The 13615-nt window shown below is 51.3% G+C and overlaps 1 protein-coding gene across 5 annotated transcripts in view; it reads left to right on the forward strand.

Annotated features, from left to right (window-relative positions):
* Window positions 1-13615, forward strand: part of RHBDL3 (rhomboid like 3) — a 52215-nt gene that overhangs the window by 18465 nt on the left and 20135 nt on the right. For all 5 annotated transcript variants that reach the window (XM_044248381.1, XM_044248386.1, XM_044248384.1 and 2 more), the window contains 3 exons: window positions 2959-3183; window positions 7430-7578; window positions 11210-11322. In XM_044248381.1, the coding sequence (XP_044104316.1) occupies window positions 2959-3183; window positions 7430-7578; window positions 11210-11322 (487 nt within the window). The remainder of the gene's footprint in view (window positions 1-2958; window positions 3184-7429; window positions 7579-11209; window positions 11323-13615) is intronic.

Genomic DNA, 13615 nt, shown 5'->3' on the forward strand with positions numbered 1-13615 from the left:
GCCCTGGGCCTGCCTGGCTCAGGCTCAGGGCAGAATGAGGGCTTTGCTGGGCCAGTGAGATACTTCTGTCTAGCTGCAGGTCTATGGGGTCTCCTGTGTGAACTCCATCAGTGAATGGCTTTTTCCTGTCAGAATGTCTGTATTCATATTGTAAGCTGGAGCAGCAAGCCAGAGCCTGGATTCCCGTGAGGTGGGCTGTCCTGCAGACTAGGACTAAGGAGGGGCCCTCCAGGAGGGAAGCTCTCAGGAAGGCAGAGTGCCTAGGGGCTGGAGTCAGGTAGACCTGAGTCCCTCTACCTTTGCCTTTCACAGAGAAAGATCTCCTGAGGGTTTTCTCATTTGTAAAATGAAGCCAAAGGAATCCCTCTTCAGAGTTGTCCGAGGATTAAATACGATGGAGTATTTGAAAGATTTTGTTATCTCTAATGTTCTTCCCCCAGGTGAACTCCCCTGCATCCTTTGTGAGCCCTTCCCCAACCCAACCCAGGCCCAGTGAACCAGCCTTATCCGGAACCCCCACAGCGCTTTGCCCAGGCCTCTCTTAGAGCACAGACCACATTGTATTATAGCTGGGTGGCCAAGGTTGTCATGTACAGGTGTGTAGGTTGTGTACTGTGCCAGGAAGCATGCCAGTCAGATGAATGGGGTCTGAAATCTGGCCTGGGCTTTTTTCACCAAAGCCTATAATGGGTGCATCCACCTGCAAGAGAAGACTCCCTTATCTCATGGCACAAGAGTACCCTTCAGGCTGGCATGGGCTCTGCAATCAGATGTATCTGGAATTGAAGCCTGACTCTTTGGATCCTTGAGAAAGTTGCTCACCTTCTCCAAACTTTAGTCCCTATCTTTGTTTTGTTTTTTTTTTTTTTTAAGTTTATTTACTTAAGTAATCTCTGTGCCCAGTGTGGGGCTCAAACTCACGACCCCAAGATCAAGAGTTGTGTGCTCTTCTGACTGAGCCAGCTAGGTGCCCCTAGTCCCATCTTTATAATGTGAGAATAGTGTTATGCACCAAATAACTAGCATTTGCCTCTCCTTGTAAGCCCCAGGAGGCCCGAGACTCAGCTCAGTTCTAGGCACATCAGGCTGCAGGCGAATGGTGGGTGTCCGTGTGCACATTGCTTCCCTGTCCTCGTGGCAAGCCCGCCCCTGGCATCAGTCTTCAGGGTGTGGCCAGAGCTGTGTTGTGAGTAGGCTGTGCTTATTCCAGGACTGGGAGAGAGGATGGTAAGAGTGGCTGCCAAACAGATTGACAGGGGTGCCTGAGCGGCTCAGTCGACTAAGTGTCTGACTCCTGATTTCAGCTCATGTCATGATCTCAGGTCATGAGTTTGATCCCCATGTCGGGCTCCACCCTGAACGTGGAACCTGCTTAGGATTCTCTCTCTCTCTCCCCCTTTGTCCCTCCTCCCTGTACACTCTCTTTCTCTAAAAATAAATTTAAAAATCTCTAAAAATAAATTTTAACAAATTTATAAAAAAGGGAAAAGATAACTTTGACAACGTGATCCTGTCGTGAGCTTGCAGTGAGTGAACATGGAGGCCCAAGGCCTGCCGGTGTTTCCAGAACGCCTTCTGCACCACCAAGAACCAGATCTGAGCTTTGTAGGCATGGAAAGGATGAGAATAGGGATCAATGGAAGGGGTTCATCTGGGAAGGCCTACTGGGGGCTGAGCCTTTAGCCAGATTTTGAAGGTGAAAGACTACAGAACCGAGGAAAAAAGAAAGGGGACTGAAGACAGAGGCTGATTCCAGCTGGCCTGCTCTGAACACAGACCCTCTGCAGTGACTCCCTCCCGATACAGCTTCATCCCCTGTGCCTTGGTCTGGCCTAGTTCATCCAGCCAAGCCCTCTCTGGGCTTCTGTCATTAGGTTTAGCCAAATGCCCCTGCTAAGGCCACAGCCCCAGGATTATGTTGATAGTCCCCACCTTAGCTCCCCAGGCAGCCCTGTGGCCCTGGGGCTGGGAGAGCTCTGTCTCCCCATAAAAAGGGTCTAGAGCGTGGTCGTAGAGGACAGGTGTGAGGCTACAGAGGCCCTGGGAGGCTGGAAGGCAGCAGGACCGGCCACTTGGTCTCTGGGAGTTAGGCTGGCCACAGAGTGAGGCATCCAGGACTCCAGTGCGGATTCATCATGGCAGCTTTAGGCTGTTGTGGGTAGGACCCACCTATAGACAAGGTTCTAGAACCAGTTCCTGGGCTTGCCAGGCATTACAGGCTCCTTAAAAGGCCCTCGGGAGTGATGGCCTCCCACAAGCACTGCTTTGGGATCTAGTTCTAGAGCCCTCTCTACAAACTCGCCCATCTAACCAAGGTCTGCTCACCTCTTCCCAAGGGAGGATGTCCTTCCGTTCTCACTCAGTTACCACCTCCTCCAAGAAGCCCTCCCTGATCACCACCACAGGACCTTGCTGGGCTTCTGCCTGCTTGCTCCCTCAGCAGCCTGCACTGGGAACCACGATTGCTGCTTGCGAGACCAGTGCTCTAACCCTGAGCTACGGAGCTGATTGCTGCTTGCTTACTTGTCTTGAGGGTGCATCCCTTGTGTCTGGCAACATGCTGACACTTCGTCTTCGTCCCATAAGTTGTGATGGATGCTGACGGATAGGTGCATGGATGGAAGGAACCGTGCACATGACTATAGGTTCTGGAGCCTTACTGGGTTTGAATGTAGTGGATTCTTAAAATTCCGTGATTTAGCAGAATGGGGTTATTCCTAGTCCTCGTCTAACAGGTAGGCTAGTTAAGACTATCCAGTGAGCCCAGCACACGGGAAGAGCTTAGAACCACCTCAGCTGTAGAAGAGCTCAGTAAATACTGTTTCTTGCTATTACAGAAGACAGGGGAAGGCAGGGTGAGGCCTGGTAGGCCCAAGAAATATGCTGGCCAGAGAAGCGGCTCAGGGCTCCGCTGAGACCCCCATTCTGACCCTTCGCCCCACCGTGTGTCCCGCACAGATGAGCAACAAGCGGTCCAACAGCTTCCGCCAGGCCATCCTGCAGGGAAACCGCAGGCTCTGCAGCAAAGCCCTCCTGGAGGAGAAGGGGCTGAACCTCTCCCAGCGGCTGATCCGCCATGTGGCCTACGAGACCCTGCCCCGGGAGATAGACCGGAAGTGGTACTACGACAGTTATACCTGCTGCCCCCCGCCCTGGTTCATGATCACCGTCACATTGCTGGAGGCAAGGACTTGGATGGGGGGAGGTGGGTGGGAGGAAGGGCGCTGCTCAGCCTTGGCCTGAAGAAGGGGGGCGGGAGGGGGGAGCAGGAGGCTCTTGGAGACCCCTGGCAGGGGGGAGGGGCAGGGGGAGGGCGGCATCTTCTCCCAGTGGCTGAGGATCCATTGTCGTTTGCCAGCCAGGCCCCATGATAGTGCCTGCAAGTGTTGCTCCAGCCCTTGGACCACAAGGACATCCCGAAGATTATTACCAAGCGAGCCTCCCCACAGCAAAATCCCCATATTTCCACCCCTACCTTAAGCGGGGCAACACAGGCTGTGTAATAAGTTTGTTGATTTGGGGGTAGTTAGCCAGGCTAAGTCCTTAAAAACCAAGTTATTTTAGTTCCTCCCTGAGTGGGTAACTCGGCCAAGTTCTTTGCTCCCCCGGGACTCCATCTCCCACCTGTAAAGTAGGGGTAACCAGACGTGCCCTTCTCCCATAGGACTCCTCTGTCTCGAGCCAGAGTGGCTGGTGGTGCCTTCGGAACCCAAAAACATTACAAATGCACATGGGAGGGGTTGTTTATGAGCAGGTAGACGTAGGCTTCACATATTTTGAAAGAACATTCTCCCCTTAGGGAATCATCTATAGCTATTGTTATTCTAAACGTCTTCTGCTTATGCAGCAGAATCTGAACAGAGGACTTCCTGAATCAGTGCCCAAATGTAAGAAACTCTGAATTCTTCCGGCTGTTCAGCCTAGAACCCTGTGGGCCCCCAGCCCCAGGTCCTGAACGGCGTGCTGTAGTCTGCAAAGGTTTCTCTTCCAGAGCCATGGGCTTAATTACCACCCCCCCAACGCATATGTTCTTGTAAAGTTGATGCCGAATGCGGATCCTTAAGCCCCGTGGCATCCTCCTTCTTTTTTCCTAAATCAGACTTGTTGGTCTGTATCCCCGCGCGCCTCCGTTTGTTGTTATGGCTTCACTGGAGTCCATGTTGAAGATGCGATTTTTCTGAGATATTCTTGGAATCGTTCTCCAAATGCTTTCTGTGTTGGTCTATTTATTAAGTTCTATTTGAGGACCAATAATAATGAGCTGCCTCGGGAGCTGTATTTGCTGCCAGGCCACCCGCATTGTGAAAGATGGACAGAGCGGTTCCCCCGGAGAACCCAGGGGAGTCCTGCTGGGGGGCCCGAACCCCACACTAATTATAGCTTCATTTGCTGCGTGTGTGACGGGCACCCGGCTGGCTCTCCGTGTGCTTTACCCATTCAAACCTCACAACCATCCTGGAAGGGTAGGCGTTGGCATCCCTGTTTCCAGTTGAGGAGACCAAGGACCAGAGAGTTCAAATAACTTATCCAAGGTCATCCAGAGAGGCCAGATTGAGTGTCCAGATTGGTTTCAAATTTCCAGAAACTTCAGCCATGTAAATTCAAACCACCCATCTGGAAGATAATACGGAAATAACTATTTCCAAGTACTTGTACTAAAGCCCAACACTTTTGTTTTACATGCAGTTCTAGGAACTTGGTTTTCTGGTTCCATAACAGAGGCTGCAAGGGACACAGTAGGAAGTTACTAGAAGGGGCTCACAACTAGCCAGCAGCAGGGAGTAAGAACCCAGTTAATAACCTGCTGACAACCTGGCAATATGGGAGAGAACTAAAAATGTAGCAGCAGACCTGAGTCTTAAAGAAACAGGAATCTGGGGCCATTGACTGTAGGAGTGAAAAACCCCATGCGTTGCTGGAGAAGACTTCACTTCCACAGCCCACATTAATACCTGAGACGGCTTTAGAGGAGCACGCAGACCCTGTGAGGAGGAACACAGGGATATGGACGATGCATTTTATCTTATTTTATTACTTTTTTTTTTTTTCCGATTTTATGTATTTATTTGACAGAGGGAACACAAGCTGGGGAGTGGGAGAGGGAGAAGCAGGCTTTCCACTGAGCAGGGAGCCCGATGCGGGGCTCCATCCCAGGACCCGATTCATGACCCGAGGCGAAGGCAGATGCTTAATGACTGAGCCACCCAGGTGCCCCTATTTTATTATTTTTTAAGAAGTTTATTTAAGTAATCTCTACCCCTAACACGGGGCTCGAACTCACAGCCTTGACATCAAGAATCATGTGTTCTTCCAACTGAGACAGGACCCCCTGAATGATGCATGTTATTTTTTTATTTTAATTTTATTTATTTATTTATTTTAAATTAAATTTTATTTTTTTCTCAGTGTTCCAAAAATTCATTGTTTATGCATCACACCCAGTGCTCCATGCAATACGTGCCCTCCGTAATACCCACCACCAGGCTCAGCCAACCCCCCCACACCCCTCCCTTCCAAAACCCTCAGTTTGTTTCTCAGATTTATTTTTATTTTTTAAGATTTTATTTATTTGGTTGGGAGAGAGAGAATAGGGGAAGAAGCAGAGTGGGAGAGAGAGAGAGCCCCAAGAAGACTGCACACTGAGCGCAGGAGCCCAATGCTGGCCTCGATCTCATGACCCTGAGACCATGACTGGAGCTGAAATCAAGAGTTGGCTGCTTAAGTGACTGAGCCACTGAGGTGCTCCCGAATGATGCATTTTAGAAAAGAAATAAATACACTTTTAGGCGTAAACAAGGATGCCTCAGTCATCTGCCGAATCAGTTCATGTGGAGCGTTGGTGACGAGGCAGAGACGGGAATCCTGGGACACTGTGGGTGGGAATGCAAAATGGCGGAGCCATTACTGGAAACAGTGTGGAGGTTCCTCAGAAAATTACACAGAACCACCATGTGAGCCAGCAACCTCACTTCTGGGTATATACCCCCCAAAAATCAAAAGCAGGGACACAGAGAGATCCTGGTATGTCCATGTCCATGGCAGCATTATTTGTAATAGCTAAAATGTGGAAGCAACCCAGATGTTGGATGAATGGATAAATGGGTGACAGACTGTGGAATGGAATTCAGTGGGATACTATTCAGCCTGAAAAAGGAAGAATTTGGACACGTGCTGTAACATGAGTGGACCTTGAAGATAGAGTAAGCCAGCCCCGAAAACACGGCTACTGGATGAGTCCTCTTAGATGGGGTGCCCAGGGGAGTCAAGTTCATAGAGACAGGAAGGAGAATGGCGGTTGCCAGGGCTGGGGGAAAGGGGAGTGGGGAGTTGGCGTGTAATGAAGACAGAATTTCAGTTTCACAAGATGAGGAGACTCCCATGCTGGTGGCAGCGACAGTTGCTCAATGGTGTAAAGTTATTGAGTGCCACTGTGCTGTACGCTTAAAACTGATGAAGATGGCAAATTTTATCTTACGAGTATTTTTGCCACAGTTTAAAAAAATCTACTTATGTGGAATTTCCTCCTCCCACAAATGGGTACATAAGTTATTACTGCAATTAGGTTTTTTTGTTTTTTGTTTTAAGATTTTATTTATTTGGGGCTCCTGGGTGGCTCAGTCATTGAGCACCTGCCTTTGGCTCAGGGGTCCTGGGATCCTGGGGTCCTGGGATTGAGTCCCATGTCGGGTTCTCTGCTCAGCAGGAAGCCTGCTTCTCCCTCTCCCACTCCCCCTGCTTGTGTTCCCTCTCTGGCTGTCTCTCTCTCTCTGTCAAATATATAAATAAAATCTTCTTTAAAAAGTATTTATTTATTTGAGAGCAAGGGAGAGCAAAGACAGAGAATCTGAGGCAGACTCCCCACTGAGCACAGAGCCTGACGTGGGGCCCAATCCCATACCATGAGACCATGACCTGAGCCAAAACCAAGAGTCTGACACTCGACCGACTGAGCCCCCCTGGCGCCCCCCAGCAGTTAGTTTAAATCCCTCCGAACCCTTCCTGGCTAGCACCAAGGAGGTGTGGACAGAGCCTATGGGACCATGTTGTGACCATTTAATACAAAATAATCAAACAGAGGGTCGCCTGGGTGGCTCAGTTAGTTAGGTGCCTGTGTTGGCTCAGGTCATGATCCTGAGGTCCTGGGATCAAGCCCCACATTGGGCTCAGCAGAAATACTGCTTCTCCCTCTGCCTTTACCAGCTTGTGCTCTCTGTCAAATAAATAAATAAAATCTTAAAAAAAAAATAAAGAGAAGTGGAGGGAGAGGTGGTAGAAAGGGAGGCTGGGTCCTGGCCATGTGGGCGTCCCTCGTCCTCAGAGGAGGAAAGGGGCCAACTGCTGGTAGGGATTCTGAGTGTTAGCGCCAGAGGGGCTGGCAGGCTGCCTTTCGTGTAGTGACAGACCCTCGCCGTCCTGTGTTTTCATCCAGGTTGCCTTTTTCCTTTACAACGGAGTGTCGCTGGATCAGTTCGTGCTGCAGGTGACCCATCCGCGATACCTGAAGAACCCACTGGTTTACCACCCGCAGCTTCGCGCGCAGGCCTGGCGCTACCTGACCTACATCTTCATGCACGCGGGGTGAGTGCCCGCCTTGTTTTGCCCGCGTCAGCGTCCCTGTGGGAAAGTAGGAGGGGCAGAGAGCCTGGACTGAAACACGTGTTTTCGTTTATTTTTGTCTTCCTGGACTCAGCACTTGAGGTAGCTCCTTGAAACTAACCCAATACCAAAACAGAGGAGTTAATTATTGACAGTGTATGGGAAAGGGGAAACAGATGGATGACGCTCAGTTTAAGCCCCTGGTGAGAGCTGCATAAATGTAGGTTCTGCGTTTGTTCCGAGCTTCCTAGCAGCCAAGGCAAAAAGGGAAGTGCAGTTAGCAACCAAGTCCGCTGTCCGCAGACTCTGTGTAGTATATGAGTGTGTGTGTGTGTCTTTTTGCGTGTGTGTCTCCATAAGTGAAATGAAGGACAGATTTCTTTTTTTTTTTTTAAAGATTTTATTTTTTATTTATTTATTTTTAAAGATTTTATTTATTTATTTGACAGATAGAGATCACAAGCAGGCAGAGAGGCAGGCAGAGAGAGAGGAGGAAGCAGGCTCCCCTCTGAGCAGAGAGCCCAATGTGGGGCTCAATCCCGGGACCTTGGGATCATGACCTGAGCCGAAGGCAGAGGCTTTAACCCACTGAGCCACCCAGGCGCCCCAAGGACAGATTTCTTAAGAGTGCCTTTCTCCCAAGGTGGTCTCCGTAGTTGATGAGAGTCTTTTTGAGGAATTCTAGAAATACTGGTAGTTTCTGTTGACAGATCTGTGGCCTCTTTGGGGGCTGGCGTACAGTCAGTCCTCATGGGTGCCTGTGAGAAGGATCTACTGTCTGGCCCCATGAGAAGAATCTACTTTTTGGCCAGGTGGCCGCCTGGGTCCCAGGCCCCTGAAGAACACAGTCTTGGCTGGAGACTGTTTTTGCACCGCAAAAGCGCTGAGGTGGGAAAGCAGAGTCCCCAGACCTTTGTGGTGTCTTCTACAGCCTCTCCAGAGAGAAGCAAAAGGGCTCACAGTTCACCTGGGAAAAGCTATGGGGGTACCTGTCCCTGGGGTTGGAAATGGGAAGAGGATCACTCTGGTCTCTGTGCTCCATCATTCCCATTCCCTCACAGAAAAACCCACAATGGCCAAGAGGGAGTCACGCTGTGAGCCTCCCCTCTCACCGAGCTTCCAAAACAGCACAGGTGCCAAGCCCCAGTTGAGGGGTTTTGGGGTGAGGAGGGATGTCAGTGGTTAGCGGTGGATATTTCCACTCCAAGCTGGGAGAGGGGATGATTCATGCAGGCTGACACTTTGCCTACCGTGTCCCGGCTTTGCTCTCGCAGGACTGAGGAGCAGAATGAGGGGGGTTCATTGGCCTTCTTGTGAACCAAGGAATTGGCTTGGGGTGGGGGGCTTCCCTGACCAGGCTTCCCAGCCTCTACTGCCCATGGGATGGAACTGCCTGTCTTGCTTCCAAAACTGCCCGCTGGCCTTTCCCTGAGCCTTTGCGGTGAGGAAGAAGCAGGCACAAAACCTCCAAAGCCTCCTTGGCTATTCCCTGCCTCTGGGAGACGAAAACCTAGAGGCCAAAGAGGACAGAGCGCAGAGGCTCTTAGCTGAAGCGCAAAGAGGTGGCCTTTTTCGGGCTGGTGCTTCTGCTGGGGCAGTGCCTGCCTAGGGGAGCCCTGGGAGGAGTCTCCTGGTGTGTGATTTTGAGGGGGCTCCTCTTGGATGGTGCCGCAGCTGACGGGAGGTAGGGATGGTTGGCCAGCATGTGCGGCGAGCCCAACAAGGTGACCTATGATCAGGGAGGAGGACACACTCTGGACTGGTGAATCCAGAAATCAGTGTGGTAGAGGGGAAGGAGTTCAGCTTGGGAGGCAGGAGCTCTGGATTCCTCTCACCTGGCATCTCCTTGTCTCCGGCTCTTGTCTGTGAACCAAGGACTGGGTCTGATGCTACCACCTGGCTCCTTTCCAGTGCATTTGTCTGATGCTTCTAACCATTTGGCGGGCGCAGTCTGTATGACTAGAAGACTCCAGGCACAGTGGGAGTTTTGGACAGAGCCCCATCTGTCTGAGCTACCTTGCAGGCGCTCTCCTGGGCAGGCAGGGGCCCACGTGGACCTGAGTGGCACAGCATTTGGCCCCTGCAGACCAGGACCGGGGCTGTGACCCAGGCCAGGGTTGTCCCACGGTGAGCTTTGTTACCCTATAGCTTGACCATGCCAGTGCTGTGGGCGCAGTTTAAATGAGATAACGGATGTTAAAGTGTTCGGTAAACCTAAAAGCACATATGTGATGTATAGATAGTAATGTTACAGTTTTTCCTAGTAACAGGTGCACTCAACTAGATACCATTTAGCAACAAGAGCTGGTCACAGGTGTATGATAGCATAAAAAGGGAAGTATTCCCAGAATAAGAAAAGCCAGCCCTGGGGCGCCTTGGCGGCCCAGTTATTAAGCATCTGTCTTCTGCTCAGGTCACGATCCCAGTGTCCTGGGTTCAAGCCCCTGCATCGGGGTCCCTGCTCAGTAGGGAGCCTACGTCTCCCTCTCCAGCTGCCCCCCTGCTTGTGTTCCCTTACTCGCTGTCTCTGTCAAATAAACAAATAAAATCTTTAAAAAGATTTTAAAATCTTTAAAAAGATTTTAAAATCTCAATCTTTAAAAAAAAAAAAGAAAGAAAGAAAGAAAGAAAGAAAAGCCAGCCCTGGGATTTTGGGAGTAGGGTGGGTCCCTTCTCACACCAAGAGGGAGAAGCTTCCCCTATGAGATCTTAAGGGATAGTTTTGAATTATTAAGTTCTAGAGGCACCTGGGTGGCTGAGTCGGTTAAATAGCTGCCTTCAAATCAGGTCATGATCCCAGGGTTCTGGGATGGAGCCCTGCATTGGGCTTGCTTCTTCCTCCTGCTCCCCTTCTTGTGCTCGCTCCCTCTCTCTCTTTCTCTCTCTGTCAAATAAATAAATAAAATCTTTTTAAAAAAGAATTAAGTTCTAAGAGATATCACTAATGCTTACATTTGTTCTGAAAACGTCTTTTTTTTTTTTTTTAAGACTTTATTTGAGAGAGAACACAGGCAGGGGGAGGGGCAAAGGGAGAGAGATAAGCAGACTCCTTGCTGAGCAGGGAGTCGGATGCGTGGCTCGATCCCAGGACTCTGGGATCATGACCTGAGCTGAAGGCAGACCTTAATCCACTGAGCCATCCAGGGGCCCCTGTAAACATCTTTCTCTTTAAATACCAGTATCTCTTACATATACACCACTGAGCCAGGGCAGCCTTGTGGCCTGGGGAGTGGAGCAGATTCGGCACATCAGGAACCTGGGCTGTGTGACCTGAAGCCAGGCAGTGCACCTCTCTGAGCCTTGACTTCTCATGTGTCAACCAAGGGATTTGCCGGATCTTCCCCATGGTTAGCACCCCCCCTACACTGTGGCAGGTGCACACACTGCCAAACATTGTCGAGGCCCTGCACTGTTCCTGTCCCAGGCAGTCAGCAAGGTGTGATCTTTCTAAGATGGACTGTCTGCTCTGTAATTCCTGCCCCTGCCCGCCAACCCAGACCCTGAGCTTCTCAAAGCAGGTATAACTCATTGGTGGATTCCCTACGTCTTGACATAGTGTTTGTTGAATGAATGAATGAATGAATGAATGATGGAGTGTGGTCTTTCTATATAGGATAGAACACCTGGGACTCAACGTGGTGCTGCAGCTCCTCGTGGGGGTACCCTTGGAGATGGTGCACGGAGCAACCCGTATTGGGCTTGTCTATGTGGCTGGTGTTGTAGCAGGTAAGCAGGTGGGCCACGAATCCCCAGGGGTAAACTTCCCCAAGGCAGTGAGGAGACCCTCATGGCCTTGGGCGTGTCCCAGGCTTCCAGGGACATCGGACTCAGTCCCTAAGATTCCTAATCATGAGGGTTGTCCTCCAGACCAATCTCCCTACCATCTGGGGGGTTGGAAAGGGGACTGCCGTCCACAGGGAGAGGCTTGTGATGGCAAGGGGAGGAGACTTTCCATCTTCATGCCGCCATGTTGAAGCTGTGTGAGCTCAGGGAAATTCCTTAACCTCTCTTGGCCCCCTTAGAGGTTTTAGGAAGGAACTAATCAGATTTGCCTGAAGGGCCTTAGGAGGTCAAAGGGAGGGGACAAAGTGGAATAGGAGGGGCTGTGTCAACCCTGCGGGGCACAGTGAGATTCCTGCAGGGACTCCAAAGTGTGGGCGGGGAGCCAGGTCCCTCCTCAGCCAGGCCCGCCCGGCCCCTGTGCTCTTTGCTTGACCCACTGCTGACAGCAAACAGTCTGGCCTGAGAGGTGGTGAGCACCTATGCCAGCTGAAGTAGACTGGGGCCCCACTGATCCTGCTTACGTGGCGGAGGACCATGACCTTGAGGATAGCTGGGGAGGGGGGAACTGCAGCCAGCAGAACCCCCCCTCTCCCTCGCTGGTGGAGGTGAGGCCGGCTGGGGTGAGCTGGGGAGAGCAGACTGCATTTCTGCTGGGAAAGTCTGCACCAACCCGGTTTCCGAACAGAGGGATCTCCCTCGTGATGTTTCCAACTTTATAGCTGGCCTTTTTTTTTTTTTTTTTTAACAAGGTTTGCCGCCTCAGCTCTTCACCTTGACAGCTGTGCCCAAGGGAGCTTTGTGTGTATGTTTAAGTAAGATCTTAATCCTTTCTGAGTGGCATTAAAGTTGTCATCAGGAGAGCAGGGCGCCGCTGACCTTGTAAACAACGGGCAAACAGGGACCCCGGGAGTAACTGATATAGCTTCAAGAACCTGGGAGGGAAGGGTCCCACCCCACCCCACCCCACTCCATCCACCCCTGTGAGGCCGATCTGCTAGGTCAGAAACCTCAGCATGGAAGATCGGCCGCGCAGCTTCTTCATTTCTCTGTGTGCGGAGGGTTAAAAACTTGGCCACCTTGGACAGCACCCGCCACGGGAAGCCCTGCATCCTGTTCCTTCCCCATCCTTGAACCAAAGGTTCTGTGAGGAGCTCTGTGTGCCAGACTTACTCGGCCACCCACGCGCCCCCCTTTCCCCCAAGTCTTGACATCTGGAGATGTATAGCCACGTTTCCTCCACCTAGATACCCAGAGACCCAGATGGTTAATAGCGAGGAACAGGAAAGACACTCTTAACGCTTGCAGTTAGTAGTCAATTGGATGGGAGTGCAATAACCCAGAAGACAGAAACCAGATTCGAGATGACTGAGGCCTCACCCAAACCAGGCGGGCCATGCTGGTGACACTGGCCAGGGACACCGGTGCAGAAGGGGATGGTGCACCGACAGAAAGGGACTTGCCAGCTCACCAGCTGGATGTGGGGCTGTATCATGCAGCATGTAACGTGTACGATTCTGTCTGAGGCATTGATTCAGAGAGGGCACCCTGGTCACCATATAGCGTGTCATCGATCGCCAGGACCAAGCTGGCAGATCTGCCTGCACCCCTTCTTCCCTCTCTACCCTGTGTGCATCCCGAGTCTGCAAGTGGGGCCCACTCACAGACAGCCAGATCCTGACTGGGTACCGGGTGGTTAGGAAGGGCCTGCCTTCCTAAGGCACACAGGAGCACTTTCCAGTTGTCACAGGTTACAGAACCTGTGTGTTAGGGTGCCTCAGTGACTTGCCCAAGGAGACTCAGTTGTATGGGGTGGGGCTGGGCCCAGAGCCAGGCCACCTGCCCCCAAAGGCTGCGCTTTAAACCACTACCCTGTGCAATGAGAACCAAAAGGCAGGCCTTTCCCTTTTGTGTGGATAATTTATTGTCAGAAACTCAGGGAGGTCTTTTTTTTTTTTTTTTTTTAAGATTTTATTTATTTATTTGACAGACAGAGATCACAAATAGGCAGAGAGGCAGGTGGGGAGAGAGAGAAAGAAGCAGGATCCCTACTGAGCAGAGAGCCTGATGCAGGGCCTGATCCGAGGACCCTGGGATCATGGCCTGGACCAAAGGCAGAGGCTTTAACCCACTGAGCCACCCTGGCACCCCCAGGGAGGTCTTAATAGACATCAGCCCCGCCCCCCACTTAGTTCCTGCCCGGTGGAAATGTTCCAAAGGCAAAGCCATCACAGTTTGT

This window comes from Neovison vison, chromosome 5 (genome assembly GCF_020171115.1).
Source record: "Neovison vison isolate M4711 chromosome 5, ASM_NN_V1, whole genome shotgun sequence".
Taxonomy (NCBI): domain Eukaryota; kingdom Metazoa; phylum Chordata; class Mammalia; order Carnivora; family Mustelidae; genus Neogale; species Neogale vison.